General features: G+C 36.5%; 1 protein-coding gene across 7 annotated transcripts in view; it reads right to left on the reverse strand.

The window, feature by feature from the left end:
- LOC107599187 (Nance-Horan syndrome protein-like) overlaps window positions 1–17,524 on the reverse strand; it is a 107,586-nt gene that overhangs the window by 18,342 nt on the left and 71,720 nt on the right. For 5 of the 7 annotated variants that reach the window (XM_016290741.1, XM_016290717.1, XM_016290733.1 and 2 more), the window contains exon 2: window positions 758–910. In XM_016290741.1, coding sequence (XP_016146227.1) covers window positions 758–910 — 153 coding nt within the window. Of the gene's footprint in view, window positions 1–757; window positions 911–8,305; window positions 8,372–17,524 lie in introns of those variants that run through there. The other 2 variants (XM_016290757.1, XM_016290750.1) reach the window with 1 other exon arrangement.

The raw sequence follows: 17,524 nt of genomic DNA on the forward strand, positions 1-17,524 counted from the left end.
CTAATTAAAATTAAAAATAATTTCTGTTATTTGAAATAAATATGAAATGAAATAGAATAAAATATAAATATTAGATTAGATACTTTTTTTTTTTACTTAATCTTAAATGTCTTAAAAGATGACAAATAGAAATATTGCTGTGGTAGACAACTGAAATAAAATAAGCTTAAGCACTAAAATGACTCAAATTAAAACTGAAATAAGAATAAACTAAAGCCATATAGAACTATTAAAAAACTAAATGAATAAAAATGACAAATTACCTGTCATTTATAGTGTTGTTATTGTTAACCAACTAAAACTATTAAAAATACTTTCCTTAAATTAAAGTTGAAATTAAATAAAATAAAATTAAGTTAAATATTAGATTTAAAAAAAAACTTGCAATGAATATTAGAATTGTTTTCTAGGCAACTAATTGAAATAAAATAAGTACTAAATTACTACAACTAAGTAGTAGAAACAAAAAAATTATAATAAAGCAAACTTAACAACATTACTAAAATTTAAATTTAAAATGACAATATAAAAATAAAGCTAATTAAAATTTTAACAAATACTATGATAGAATATAAATAATACTAAAATAACACTGGTCCTTTAGAACCTGCTTCCATCTTCCTCCACTAAAGGGCAGTGTTCACTGCCAGTGAATGGAGGATTTTGAGCAGAGCGAACAACTTTACTTCCAGATCACAGAAGGTGTTCATTCAGTGATTGTATAACTGATCAGTATTGATTTGTAAACGTGTCTAACCTCTGTACAGCGCCCGCAGGCTCTGTTTGGCATTGCGATGCAGCTCTTCCACACACGCGGGCCGAGTCGACGGCAGGAACACATTTCTCTGCAGGTGCCATGGAGCCTGATAATGTCCACTCAGCTTGCTCTCAATGTCCAGATTAGATAACGCTGCAGATAAAAGAGAAAATGTTACAAAATAATCATTTGCACATTAGTGTCTATACATTTTATCATTCACGTTGACATCTTTAAGACATTGTTTTTTCAGAAAATATATATTCTTAGTCCAGAAAACATATTTTCACCTTATTTAGCATAAACCTCACACAATTTTGTTAGATTTCTACTTCATCCCACCTCTTGACTATATAAGCTTTACCAAGATAATCTATCTGAAGATAGTCTTCAGCTGATATGAGCTGGTTAAGAATGTAGAGTCACTCAGAATGAGACCTTTAACTCAGTAGCCGAAAACTAAACCTGCTCTAATGACTTCCTCAAATGCTCGGAGAAGCTGCAACTGGTGTGAAAAGCAAATAAGCTCAGTGGCTGATCCAATAGCCCAACATTTGCAAAACAATGCTGCAATCTGCCAGCGGCTAATGCATCACTGTGTGGGAGACAAAAGGTGTTAATGGAGCCAAACACCTGATTCATGATTCATCTATCAATTTTAAAATGAAATTCTAAATATGTATTTTATAAATTTATATTTATTACATACCCAATATACTTTCATTGTGAACCCCTAAAGAGAGGTGTAATGCGGATGTGGTTGAAAAATAAATGCATGTGCTTTGTGATTACACACACACACACATGTCTCAGTTATGAATAGACATAGAGTGTCTGTGTGTCTGGCTGGGATGCTGCAGGCACTTTTCACTATGTGAATGCGAGTGAATAGACGTACAGCTTCTCTTCCCTTGCCGTCATTAGCACACGGCAGCATTAATGCAGAGCAATCTAGGTCACAAACTCAATAGAGCACAACTCTGTGTCTGTGTTATTTCTGTGTGCACCCCTCTAAGACTAACACACACTTCAATATTTTGCACACTTTACAACAAAGTTATATTTTATGATGCAAATAATAAGGAAATGTTTTCTATGAAGTCTATAAGTGTGCAATAAAGTAAAAAAAATTGCCAATGTGAACATTTACATGTATGCATTTGCCCGATGCTTTTATCCAAAATGAATTAAACTGCATTCTTGCTTGCATTACAAGAATAAAATAAAAAACTGTTATTTTAAAATATTTCACAATATTACTGTTTTGCTGTATTTTTGAATAATAATTTCAAATAAATGCAGCCTTGGTGAGCAGAAGAGACTTCTTTCAAAAACATAAAAAATAAAAAATCTTACTAACTCCAAACTGCAATCAAATTTTTTTTTTCAGTATTTAAAAGTTTTTCACCAAATTAATTACTTATTATCCCAAAAATGACACATTTAAACATGATCCATTGACTGCAGACCAATCTTCTCCTCACCTCAACAGCATGACATCACCCTAAAAAAAACTATTCCACAGACCTCTTCTGAGATAATGCATCATGGACCTTGTTTACGCCAGACGAGTGGCGTCTGCTAAGCATTTCCTCCAGTACCTTCTCTGTATCCTCCTGGATTCGTTCAGCTCATATGCCTGTTCTGCACACCACCTCTGCCATCCCATACCCTGCTCTCCTTTGTAGCTTTGCCAGATTATTCCTCTCATGTTTGCCCTCTGAGGATTTCTCCCATCTGGGACGAGATTCAAAGGTTTCATTAAAGGGGAATATCTATCTGGAAGCGAGCTGGACTGGAGTCCTGGGCCAGCTCTGGGTCTTGATCAAAGGTGCCTGACTGTGAAGATGAACCAGCCCTCAGATGTAATCGCTGCCTTTCACTGTGAAAAATAAAGCTTCCAGAAACAATTTCACATGTCATAAGAGAACCTGTGGTTCACTGGAAAACCTGCATCACAGAACCCAGGGGGGCCAAACTAGTCCTCTAGAACCAATACACCGATATGAAGAACGTAACACGTAACATCAAGAACCTTATAGCAACTAAAGAATTCAATATCACTATTAATAATAAAGGTTTCAAATGGGGGTTTTCACAGCAAAACCATAAAGGATCCATTTTTGTCTCTCCAAAAATCCTTTCAGTGATCAGTTCTTAAAGGGGTCATATGATGCTGCTAAAAAGAACATTATGTTGTGTATTTGGTGTAATGAAATGTGTTTATGTGGTTTAAGGTTCAAAAAACACATTATTTTCCACATACTGTACATTATTGTTTCTCCTCTATGCCCCGCCTTTCTGAAACGCATCGATTTTTACAAAGCTCATCGGTCTGAAAAGCGAGGTGTGCTCTGATTGGCCGAATACCTCAAGCGTGTGACAGAAATGTTACGCCCCTTACCATACTGTGATGCCGTGTCCCGTCCGGAGCGACGAGACAAAACCAGTAAAACCCATTATAAACGAGGCATTTGTTGCATCCAGTGGGGACATAATTACGGATTATAATGACTTATACTGTCTTTTTACGCGTTGCGTTGCATCGTGCCGCGTAAACATAAAACCATGTCTGCATTTGTGATCGGAGAAATGACAAACAACATGCGCTACTCTACACTGCTCAAAACTCGCATTTGAATCATCAGTGGCAAATTCTTTAAATATAAAACATTTACTTACAGTCTGTGAGTCAGAACAGCCGGCATTGTAGTCTACTTTACCAGGATCAGGAAACAGTCCTCCATAAAATGCGCTGCACATATCTGAATATTTGGGTTGAACTGTTCTGGAACAGTGTTATAAATACAACTTAACCACTGATTTCTAGTCGTGTCCTCTTTTCTGTCCTTTCGCTTTCACAACAAATACAGCAACAACAATACTACAGCGAGAATAAAAGTTACGCCTTCTTTCTTTGCATGAACATTTGGGCGGAGTTATGCAAATCTTCCCACATCGTGACGTAGACATGTGGGGGCGTGTTTAAACGAGCCGTTTTAGGAGGGCGTGGTTGACTCTTAACTTTTATAAAGAATATCTCTTTGGATTTGAGACTTTAGTCTTTGCAACTTTACAGATTTTTTAAAATCTGAAATCATAAATCGGAAAAATTTAAATCGCATCATATGACCCCTTTAAAATAACATTTTTTTTTTTTACCTCATTGTGAAGCAGATTTAATAATTTTTCCAGTATAAAGAACCTTTTGTGGAATGGAAATGTTCCATGGATGTTAAAGTCAATGGGTCGGTAAGAATTTATGTTTTCGAAAATCTTTTCTGCTCACCCAGGCTGCAATTATGGCATTAAAAATACAATAAAAACAGTAATATCATAAAATATTATTATAATTTAAAAGGATTGTTTTCTACATGAACATATGTTTTCTACATATGTTAAAATGTAATTTATTTCTGTGATGCAAAGCTGAATTTTCAGCATCATTACTCCAGTCTTCAGTGTCACATGATCCTTCAGAAATCATTCTAATATGCTGATTTGCTGCTCAAGAAACATTTATTATTATCAATGTTGAAAAGTGTGTGCTGCTTCACATTTTTGTGAAAACTGTGATACATTTTGTTTTCAGGACACTGATGAATAGAAAGTTCAAAAGAGCTGCATTTATTGGAAAGAGATCTTTTGAAATATTATAACCATCTTTGCTGACACTTGATCAATTTAATGCATCCTTGCTGAATCAATGCAGTAATTTCTTAAAAAAAAATAGATCTTACTGATCCCACAGATTGACTGCACATTAGTGTGTATGCTGTGTATACTCTGTATTTCTTCCAAATTTGTCACAATCTCGTTCACCATGAAATGACTCAAACTCGACTAGTCTATCTTTTGAAACATTATAACCATCTTTGCTGACACTTGATCAATTTAATGCATCCTTGCTGAATCAATGCAGTAATTTCTTAAAAAAAAAATAGATCTTACTGATCCCACAGATTGACTGCACATTAGTGTGTATGCTGTGTATACTCTGTATTTCTTCCAAATTTGTCACAATCTCGTTCACCATGAAATGACTCAAACTCGACTAGTCTCTGAGAGATCATAAGTCAAGTCAAACAATCTAACCTCTGATCTTAAGCTTCATTATGCCAAGCATCCTTAGTGACCTTGAAAAGGTGCTTAGTGACCACTGTTTGAGGGATTAATCTGACAAATATCCAAGAGCATGTCAGTTTCCACTGTTTAATTCTACTTGCCTATATGGATGAGGTGAAAATTGTAGCTTGTTTTACCAGAATTCACCCTAGTTTGATGTTTATTTACAGTGCCACCCTTCTAATCTTGGGATAAAATGTTCCCTTCTATTAGTCTGAGATGACTCTATGAGGATTCTGAATGGTAAGTAGGGTGAAGGCACTCAGTGTGGTGGAAAACATGGGGTTTCCAAGTATGCTCCCCAAGGGAAGACCCCTGTTGAGGAATGAACTAATGCCCTTCTTTGGCTGTCTTTATCCAGACAGACATGGCTCCAGTCAACCATGGTGATAATGGTAGCATCTCAGTATCTCAGCCCTTGAGCCCCTGCAGCTCATCAACTCACCATTCACATGAAAACCATCACTGATGTCCTAGACAGCACCATGCAACTAAACACCAAAAATCATACCATGCAACTAAACACCACGCAATGCCAAATGTTTGATCAATGTCTGAGAAAATCTTTTATACCTGAATGAACTGTTTAGGGGGTAGCACATGTAGCCCAGTCATGCTAAACTTTAGATTTCACAAATCTAATTAAATTTTCACATTTTAATTTTCACATGCACATTATCATTTTCATTACTGTATAGGTTTTGGTTGAAATAAAAAGTAGATATTGCTGAATTTGTCACATTAGATAATGTGAAAAAAAAAAAAATATATATATATATATATATACAGTATATATATTTACATGTAAGAATAATTGAATAAAATTAAAGCAAAAAAAAACTATTTAAATTATGCTATACTAATATTATAGCATATATAAATATATATCAAATAAAACAAGCTATTTAAAATCTTGTGCATGCTTTTGTGGTGAAAATACAGAATTGATGTGAACAGACCTACAGTAGAAACAGAGTGTTCAGTTATGTTTGATACTGTGGAAAGGGTCAAATGGGGACAATGCATAAATAATAAAGTGCATTACCCAGTGCATTAAAAACAAATGCCAATGGTGATTATGACCCAGAAGCATTTGTATAAATCCATTATAGTACAACACAGTAGGGGAGTCACAAATCATTTTTACCTATGCATGCTGAAAATCCAAAAATCATATTGATTCTCATGTTGAGATTTATAGGTTATACCTGCAGAACATTTTCAATTTCATTCCTTTGTGTATGAAAATATATGCCAAACAACACCAGATCATCCAGAATTTCTCAAACTCAGTCAGCTAATCCAGGACGGGGTAGCTGTGCTGGAAAAGGGGGCTGGGAGCTCTCTTCCTTATAGAGCTGTTTGGTAGTTGTTTAGCAGCATGGGGTAAAGAGCAACCCAGCAGTGATCTCTAACTAGAATAACAGCTCTGCCTTTCTGTCCCTCCACAGCTCAAGCACCTCAGTCATCTCAGAGAGAGAAGGGCATTTGTCCATGTGGGTCTTTTCAGCAGCTGTTGCACCTAATTGATAAACACCCAAAGTGTTTCCACACTAAACTGAGGAAAAGAAACAAGAGGGGTGAATTTACCACTTCGGAGCACAGCATTTCAGTGCAAAAAAGGTTGCACATTTTCCAGGTGATCATGGCAGCAGTTATTCATAAAATTATAATTACAAATTAGATATTGGCCATAAATCCATGAAATCATTTAGAGAACCAAGCGTTAAACAACAAAGACAACAAATAAACATTGCTATCAACTGGCACAATTAATACTTAGTGAATTCCCCCTTGTCCACACAAATCAAGAAAAATTTCAGAGGTGGCCAAAACAGGCCATCTGCAATGCCTCTATCTGCTCTGCAAAGACATGAGTAAACAGCTCCTAAAAACAATAGAAATGGTTCATGGAGACCGCTTGTCTATTGATGGTATCATCTGAGATAAGCCAATAGGCTTATTTTGGCATGAAAAGTGGAGATGGGAAACAGAATGGGCTTTATCACTTAACCTTTTCCTTTCCTGATCCTTTTCCCTGTTTTCTTTGCTATCTTTCCAAAGTCAGTGCTATTCTTCTATCATCAATGTTATCTGTAGATTGAACATGTAGAACTGCAATTTTTAACACCACAGATGGAAAGCTAAGCAGAAGTTGGAGGCCTTGGCGTAGAATCATGGCGGATATTCCAAAACCTCAACTGATTTTCATTTTGGAAATTTAATAGATACTTCAACAACAACGGAACATTCTTTCTGAACATTTTATGTAGTTACAACGTTGGATTTCATAGCGTCCTCAGCAACATCTTAATCTCAGCTCCTTTCCTGTAGGCTAAATATCAAGGGTGCAGAATCTAACCTTTATAACATTTAACCCTGAAAAGGGTCAGTGATTTGCAACAGTTGCCATTGCAACCAAACAGAGCTTAACTTTATGCAAATATATGATGTCATGCAATATGGCAGCTCCCATTGGGAATGCGTGTAGGTCAGTAGGGATGAACTAATATTTTTAATTCTGCAATAATTATTTTCACGTTATGGCCATCTGATGCAAAAAAAAGATATTATTTTAAAATGTGCATGTTTTGTGCTGAAAACATCTTTTTATTACACATTCACATTTTATGATGAATAAATCAGAAACATTAATAAAATTAAATAATGGCTGATGCACAATTAAATATCCAATTTCACCCAAACCAATATATCACACAACCCTAATACAGCCTACTTGCAAGCAAATGTATAGTGATTTGGTCACTGCCAGTAATTTTACCCACTGTCAGTGGGAACGTACCTTAAGATTGTCCTGTTTCCCAAGCTCAAACCCACCATCTTCAGCCTACAGTCACCCTTTAATCATCAGCCACTGTTAAGACATGAACCCTGAGCCAAGCCCAGACCACTGACATTCCCCAATCCAAAAACACACACCTTCCGACATGGGAAAGTCTAGCCCTCCAAATGTTAGCCATTAATTTCAATGACACCACACCTCACTGAAGACCACCTTCCCCCCCTCCTCTTGGGTCACAGCACATTTGGTATTACCACAACTCAAATGTTTGGGTGTACTTACAGAAGAGCATAAAGAACTAAAGTGTGCCAATTCAGCAAATCTTTCAGGTACACATCATCACAACCATACAATGCCGTTAATAACTTCATTGAGCCCCCAAAGAGGCAAAGTAATGCATATTTTACATTGTAAATATGATGCAAACGTATATTTAGCAACATTCAAAGGACATGAGTTCACCAAACTCAGAGTTTCTAGGCTGTAAAACAAACAACATCTAGGTAAAAGATTGCAAAACAAGGTTTGACAGTTATGGATTAACTCTAAAATATAATAATCCATTAGAAGCTACAAAGTGTAATTTAAAAGGTCACTATGACAGGAAACAGCTACTGTACCTTTAGACCTCAACGGCATGCAGCATCCGAGAGCCATGACCGTAATAGTGCGTCTCAGCCAAGCTGGTCAGCAAGGGATGAGTATGTCTCTATCTTTCCTCTCGTTTTTTTCTCGTGTTTTCATTTGACTTTCTTCAGCCCCCTGGGGCTTGTTCATCAACGCCATGGAATCACAGCACACTTCTTTCTCTCTCTCTCTCTCTCTCTCTCTCTCTCTCTCTCTGACTGACTGACTGTGACCTCAGGCTACTTTCAGCTCAGCTTTGCTGCAACATCTGCAACACCCCACCCCCCCTCAATCTCCACCCTGTTACCCTAGATGTCCTTTACCCCCATAGACAGTGCACATGGTTCAGTCCAGCCACAACTTGGGCCGCTATAATCCTTTTATGCTTCATTGGAGCGGTCCAAAGGGAGGAAGCACAGGGTCACTAATCCACATTGCTGCCAGTGGGACGCTGGACAGTTGCACAGGCTCATGTATGCATGCTTGTTTCACAAAGAATGGCAATTCAAAGCAACTATGAATCAATATCAGAGAAATGTAATATGCAGCGACAATGATTACTAAGTTGACATTCCAATGCATGTAAACACTGGGGCTCTTTTAAAACTCTCTGTTTGATTGCGACCTGTTAAATTCTGGCTTGACCAATGGCGCAAGTTTAAGGGCAGGACTACCTGTTTGTCCAAATAATAGTGGACAGAGGTGTTTGGGATATAGTCTTTTCATCAGGATACCCCCATCCACAACATATCCCCTAAACAAAGCAATTACATCTATAACTTTTTCCTGGGCACCAGAGTAAAGTAACTGCATCCTATCTACTGACAGAGCCACCAGTGAAAACAACCCGTAAAACAAGGACTCAATCTTCTAATCGGTCTGAAGGAACCAGTATGCAATTTACAACCTATTGTTTTCAGACACAAATCAAGGTGAAAAATGGCTCAGTTACTATTGTAAATGGGTTGTATTTACTAGTTGTGGCTAGTGTACTAACAGACTCGTATATAGGCCTGTGTGTTATGTTAGCTGGTACACCAATCACTGCCGTGTCATGGTGGTGTAGAAGATTCAGAGAGGAGGCAGATGGTAAACTGCTACAAACCAGGTCTTTAATCTAGAACATATGACAGAACAAATATAAATAACAATTCCTTAGTGTCTCAATTGTTTCTCCTAGACAGCAGTAAGATTAAATCGAGAGCAAATGGACACTTTTGCTGATGTCCCCTGCTTTCCTTGAGCAAAAGACCCCAGTAATCTCACATGTGTGTTTCAGAAGAGATCAACAACGCATTAAAATTGGAGGCCTTCCAGATCTCAAACTGTGTTCAGGTTTGCCAAGACAGCAAAATCTGCAATCAAAAGTTGAAGACTTCAATATGAATTCAAATATACTTAAAAAATATTTCAATATGATTTTTTCACATTAAAAAAATCTAAACTGTGCTATCCACATTAATTTTATGATTACTAACACATACAATTTTAGAAGAGACATCTAAAAATAAAGTGAATACACTTCTCCTGAGCCATAAAAGTGCAACCTCTAAACAATGACATTTTCCTCTGGAGGGTCTCAATTGTAAAAGTATTGCTGACTAAATGAGAGGAGACTTCATATACAAGACACATTTCTCAGAAAGACAAGAACAATCATTCTGTGCTGATTACACACACAATTATAGAGGAAGAGAGCGACAGAGAGATAGAAATCCAAGCCTCCGTCTTAATCTCCTCTAATCCAACTCACTCTCAGCCTCTGCTGACCTTGGTGCCTTCATGACCAAATGCTGGAGTGAGACCACAAGAACAGTGTTTAAACACACAAAGACCTTACAGAGCTGTTCACACCTGGGACAAAAGAGGTGGAGTTTGTAAAGAAGGAAGTGCATGCATGTGTATTTATAGAAGTTCAAAATTCCTTGCATCAGCAACGATTTTACAATATTGCATTTTGGTTGTTACATTGTAGTTACAATGCAGAGCAATGTATTAAAATTTCTATAAACCACACCAAAATAAAAATAACGTAACCAAACCATGACATGCAGTTTGTGCATTTATAAAATAAGTTTCTTAAGCTTACCAAGGCTACATTTATTTGATCAAAAAGTAAAATAACATTGTGAAATATATTTTAAATAAATATTTTAAAATCAATTTAAAATAACGTTTCTATTACTCCAGTATTCAGTGTCACAATATCCTTCAGATTGTCACGGTGCGTGTGGAGAGATGAGGCGAGGACTCAAGTTGCAGGAAGAATGGGTCTTTTTAATAATAAAATTAAACAAAAACGAACAAAAACAATCCCGAGGGGGAAAAACAGGCAGGCAGCCTAGGAACAACAATAAGGGTAGACATAAGGCACACCACGAGCACAACTGACGAAAAACAACGGATCAGCACAGGACTGCAGACACCAGGAGAATAAATAGGGAAACAAACGAGGGTAATGAGGGAAACACAGGTGGAGCAACTTAAACAATAATGAGGTGACAAGATGGGATGGGACAGACAATAAGACAGGAGAGAGAGCACATGGCACCAAACAAACACAACACAAGCCATGTGCTCACAAAAAACCACAGGAGTGCCCTCTGGTGGCCGTCTTGGGCACTCCAGCTGCAGACTGTGACATGACCCCTCCCTTAAGGAGCGTATTCCAGACGATCCACCAAATGTCAAAGGAATCCAGGAGGGAGGCGGAATGGAGGTGGACTAGGGGGAGGGATGGCGGGTCAGGCCAGTGTAGGGGAAGAGGGCCTGGACCCTGAGGTAGGTCATGGAACCAGGGTGGAGCTGGTGGAGTGTAAGCCCACGAGAGCGGAGCTGGCGGAGAAGAGAACCACCACTTGAGAGAAGCTGAAGTGGATGCCGCTGCCTCGGGTGGTTCTGCAGCAGAAGCCGCCACCTTGGAAGGAACTGGAGCAGGCCCTGAAGGCTCCTGGAATGGAGCGGGCTCTGGAGTGGACTCTGAGTGCTCCCGGACTGGAGCTGGCTCTTGAGTGGTCTCTGAATGCTCCTGTACTGGAGCTGGCTCTTGAGTGGACTCTGAGTGCTCCCGGACTTGAGCTGGCTCCTGAGTGGACTCTGAAGGCTCCCGGACTGGAGCTGGCTCTTGAGTGGACTCTGAAAGCTCCCGGACTGGAGCGGGTTCATGACTGGACTCTGAAGGCTCCCGGATTGGAGCGGATTCATGAGTGGACTCTGAAGGCTCCCGGACTGGAGCTGGGTCTTGAGTGGAGTCTGAAGGCTCTTGGACTGGAGCGGGTTCATGACTGGACTCTGAAGGCTTCTGGACTGAAGCTGGCTCTTGAGTGGACTCTGAAGGCTCTCGGACTGGAGCGGGTTCATGAGTGGGCTCTGAAAAAAACACAGGAGTGCCCTCTAGTGGCCGTCTTGGGAACTCTAGCTGCAGACTGACACAGATGACATTCTAATATGTTGATTTGGTGCTTAATAAACATTTCTTAATATTATCAATGTTAACCAATCATGTTAACCAGTCATGCTGCTTAATAATTTTGTGGAAACCATGATATCTTTTTTTTAGAAAGTTCAAAAGAAAAGCATTTATTTGAAATAGTAACATTGTAACATTATAAATGCCTTTACTGTCACTTTTAATCAATTCAATGAATCCTTGTTGAATAAAATAATTAATTTCTTTAAAAAAAAAATTTGTACCACTAAAATACAACTTTTTATGAAATTAATGTTATGAAATAAAAGTTTCAAACTTAAAATTTTTTTTTTGAAGGCAGCCTCAAAATAGCAATATTAAAGTGTAAATAAAAAAGTTACATATTTAAATCTCTATAAATCACATTTAACTTATTGCTAAACAGTATATTTTTTAAACATAACCATGTCAAATATATGTTGGTGATGGTGAATATAGGACCAGGTTGGAAGTATAATGTAGTTTATAAAAGAGGGGATTTGCTAACAACGTCAAAACAATGTTTCTGCAATGTTACGAAAATACTTCTGTCAAATTAAGTATGCAGAATAAAAATGTTAGCACAAAATTTTTATTACAATATAGTTGTGTTAGCTGGGTACTAAATGTAGTTCTCCTTTCCAGGATGGCCATAAATTATTCCTCTAAACCACATACACGGACACACTGAAGAAAAATGTTAAGACTGAGAAAAAAGTAAGACTGAATGAATGAGAAGGAGGAAAGGGAGGAGCTTTAGTCTCAGACAGCAGGTAGACGTCCAAAAATAACACGTCTACTGAGTCAGCGATAATTTTGCTGGGTTACCTTCATTCTGAAACGAAGCCAAGTGTGCCTGCCCACACACACACACACACACACACACACACACACAAACACTGTATGCAATCCAGAATGTGTTTAATTTCTCAGCACGTGTACTATGACAATGCACTTGTTGTGATGTCTTAAGGTAATTGCATACTCCATTTTTTGACTATTAAATGAGATGAATACATAACAATTATGTAATTTTCAGATTTATAAAGTTAAATACTTAATTTGACTTTTAATTACAGATAACTACAGGGGTGAAAATATATTCAAATGAGCATTAAAAGAAACCAGGATAAATGTGTTTAAAGTTCAGAACAGTACAGCACAGTGCTTGCAACACCAAGTTCATGGGTTTGATTCTCAAGGAATGCATGATAAAATATAGGCAATGCAATACTTAAATGCAATGTAAGTTGCTCTGGACAAACAAGACTGCCACATGTAAATGCAAATTAAACTCTATCGACCACATCTGATTACCAATAAAAAAAATAATCTGACTCATCCAATATTTTGGGTTAAACACACTGCACACTGATTTCTTGCTGTACACTGACTAGATTGTCTGACAAAAAATTGACTGTTGCTTTCTCGCACAAAACCCACTGCAATAATACCAGCACAGTTATTTTAGTATCGCTGAGATACTACTACAGTTTTTATTAATATATTTCCTGTTTTCATTCATTTCAGTTAAAGTTTTAATTATTTTGTTGTTGTTGTTTTCATTATTTTTTTGAATAAATATTTTTCACAAAAGTCTATATATTTTTTATTAGTTTTTATTTCAGGTTCAGCTTGAATTATTTTACTACATCAAGTAAAACTAAATGAAAATGAATGAGGAAATGAGAAAAAATGAGAAATGTTGCCTTTACTACAAGCTGAAATAAAAGAAGTTCAAGATTTGTATACTTTATTTTATTTTGTTTAATGTTTATTTTATTTCAAGAAAAGTGTTTTTCTGGTTTTAGTTGACGTTTTAGCTAACTGCACTGTAAAAAAACAAAACTCAATTTGCTCATTTATATGAATATAAAATATATATAAAAATATAAATATCATCAATAGACAAGCATGAATATAATACATAAAATAAATGTTTATATTTTCAAATATTAAAGGTACCTACAGTCATTCAAAAAATGTCAGGGAGTTTGAAGATTTCCAGGCCGGGAAAAGTAATGGAAAAGTCCACATAATATAAATCAATGTAGTTATGCTCAGTAGTAAAATATTTTGCTGGTAAGATATTGCTACTTGTGCAATCACTATGACTGAAGAAAAAATATTTTTCAAATCCTTCTCCGTCCACAAGAGTCATGGAAAAATCATGGCAATTTATAGGTCAAAACGTGTGGAAACCCGAATATTACAGTCTGCCATATGTTTTCACTTAACACTGTGTTGTACTTACTGTACCTTTAAGAAATATTTTTATTGCACATTGTCTGTGTGATTCCTGCGCGGTCATTCTTTTGTGCTCTGGATCAGAAACACACACGCATGCACACATCGGACCTCCCACCGGTCATTTATCTGTACCGCCCGGGGTCACTGACATCACCACCTACATTCACAGACTCGACCTTCGACCCCCAGCCACCTCATTACAGCACTCCTAACAGAGGCAGAGCTCTCTGATCTGAGGCAGACTGACCCGAGGGGAAAGGTCAACTACTGGCCATGCTGATTTTCCTGTAATTAGGCTCAATGCTGGAGACCCCCTTTTGAATTCAGCTAAGCAGAGATCGAGTTTCATCCAATCACCATTAAGCTCATCACCACCTGAATACCTCATTCAGCCAGGGTGCAAATTACTGGGGGTTTGGGGGTCTAACCACCCCAAATAAGCTGAACCAATTCAAAGAATGTGAAAACAAAACGTTCTGCATATTACTTAAAGGAATATGTTATTATATATCACGTTACTAGATTTACATATCACAACTTATCTCAACAAAATGTTACTGTTTTGTTTTTAAGTCTCAGATGTAGTTATCTAACTGCGTTTGCTTACAGTTCAGCTTGCGCAATATGAAACTGAAAATCGGCCCGCATCTGGATTTTCACAGGCCTTTGAGTCAAAGTACCAGAAGTTACAGACAGTGACGGAAATCCATTTGGCTGGAGGTCTGGTGAAGTGGTTTTGGAGAGAGAGAGAGAGAGAGATGTTATTGAGAGCAGACCTCCGTCATTGCTTCACATCCATTCATGCAGACCGTCTGCCAATCCTGTAACTGCTGTGTTTTGTGAGCGATGCAGGTTTGGTGGGATCAAGGGCCTTTTAGATCTGAGAGAAGCTTTTCTAAGTGTGTGTTCTCTGCAAAAAAAAGTTCATTTTAAAAATGATTTTTATGACCCATGAAATGTTGAACAGGCCATGAGAAAGAAACTCATTTGCTCATCAAGCTCCAAGAACAACTTGCTAATCTCAGTGTAGTCGTACCAACACAACGGCCACGAAAAACAAACGCAGCCCTCGTGAATGAATAAAGCATTAGCTTTGGCTTGAAACAACACAAACATTCTGTTCTGAAGGTGGAAACACATCAATGAATCATCAAAAACGTACAAAAGAAAGTCAACAAGACATTGATTACACAGTAAATTTGGTGGACTAAGCAAGTATAGTGCTTTGTGAATTCATTGTGAATTATGTCAGTGTAATTAGCAATGCTGGCTATTGGCTAACCACGAACACTAAATATGAAACTTTAGCAGGTTGGCTATCCAGCTCGCTTGTGCTACGGACATGAACGATACCTCAAAACAGTGATGCGGCGGACATTGTAGGTCACGTGACATTGCAAACATTTATTAACAGTCCACATATATACCATGGTACATAAATTTACTACAACAAGTATTTTCAAAGTACTTTTTGTAATGTAAGTTCATGCTGATATCATGTTTTTTGGATATGGCACCATGGTAATACCATGCTTTTTTAGACACACACCACCAAAAAGTACCATATAATTGGTAGTACCTTGGTGTACCCTGAAAATAAATCCCATGGAGCAAGAATTATGTCCTGTATGTATTTATATGGCATTTCAAGGTACTTTCAAGAATACCATGCTATTACCAGTGTCATTTTAGTATTATTTATATACTATTATATTATACATTTACATTATTTTATACATTTTTAAAAATATTTTTAAATGACTTTTTCTTTATATTTTCCGTTTTTGTTACATATTAATTTTAGTTTTAATATTGTTGTGATTTTGTCATTTTATTATTATTATTTTTAAATATATAGTTTTAATTTATTTTATTTCATTTTAAAAAAGTACCATAGTATAATTGGTAGTACCTTGGTGTACCATATAAATAAATACTATGGGACATGAATTGTACTGAAATAATTGAATATATAATGATATATATTGAATATTTATTTATACTTCCATTTTTTATTTTAGTTTACTTGTGCTTTTGACATCTTTATTATTATTTTTTATTATAAATAGTAGTAGTATAGTTTACAGTTTAAATAGTATAGTTTTATTTATTTATTTATTTTTCAGTTTTAGTTTTAGTAATTTTAGTACTTCAGCTTAAACGTATTTCAGCTAGTCGCCAAGGCAAAAATTCTTAAAATTAATTTTTTTCTCCCCATCATTTTTCAATATTTCAATTACTGAAAATTATGTTTAATACTATTTGGTTTTAGTTTTATATGCATGGATATTATATTAGATATAATAACAACATTGGTTATTACCATGATAGATGTAATACACATGGTAATAAACATGGTAGAACTATGGTACTCTACCTCCATGATGGTGAGCCAGAGGAGCAGTATATTAGTCTACATTTGAGAGGGGGGTTGTGAATTTGGGGAGTCCCCGTCTCACCCAGTTGGGAGTTTCTTATCCCTGAAAAATCACGGTCAAACAAAGACACCGCTGTTACAAAGAGAATCCGAGAGATCCTGACAACAACATTACGATTGAGACTTCACCATCCCGAGCTGGGAAAGTTTCAGCTCGACTGAACAAGCCCAACCTGAGAGCATCTCTCCCTCACGCCGACCACAACAGGAACAAAATCACTGTTCTCAGAGCAGATGCTTATCCTGGAAACGGGGAGGAGGAAAGCGAAAGACTGAGTTTTAAATACATATGCTGTAAGGTTCACCCTCACGAGCGACCTGCCAACTAAAACAAGGAGGAGAATAATACAATGAATCTTTCATCAGATGGTTCGAGTGCCAAACTAGGCCTGTTCTGCTCTCTGATGTCATCTGTGATGATTTATCGGAAAAGGTGTGCTTCATGCCAGAGTCTAATGAAAGAACAAATCCTGCATGACTGAAAAATGTGGTAGGTTATAGTTCTTACTCTAATTTCAGATCGGATGAGCTGCGTTTAAACTGCTGTAACATGCAAATAAATCTGCTTTGCACATTCTATATTAATGGACCATATTGCTACATTGCTAAGCAACTGTGAACAGCAATATAAGGAATATTATAACTTTGTGGAAGAACTGTTTATTCTGATCATTAAAATTAATACATGTAAATAATTTTGAACTTTTATCACCAAAGCAGACCAGACCAGTTTGCTAAACAGCTAATAAGGGACAATACATAAATAAATACACTTATTTGCAAGCAATATTATTAAATACAAACAAACAATTAATAAATAAATGTGTAATTTAGTTATTTATTTACAAGTTATTTATTTAATAGCGACAAAACATAAATGAATGAATGAATGATTTGAATGAATGAAAAATTATTTAATAGGGACAAACGCATAAACACACAAATAAACAAATAATGACCGGTTTGCTTCTTTATTTATTTATTTATTTATTTATTACTAGCAATACTATTAATATTAATATTAAGCAGGGTAAATAAATAAATAAATAAATAAATAAATAATCATTTATATATTTA

This window comes from Sinocyclocheilus grahami, unplaced genomic scaffold (assembly GCF_001515645.1).
Source record: "Sinocyclocheilus grahami isolate Dianchi unplaced genomic scaffold, SAMN03320097.WGS_v1.1 scaffold13.1, whole genome shotgun sequence".
NCBI classification, from domain to species: domain Eukaryota; kingdom Metazoa; phylum Chordata; class Actinopteri; order Cypriniformes; family Cyprinidae; genus Sinocyclocheilus; species Sinocyclocheilus grahami.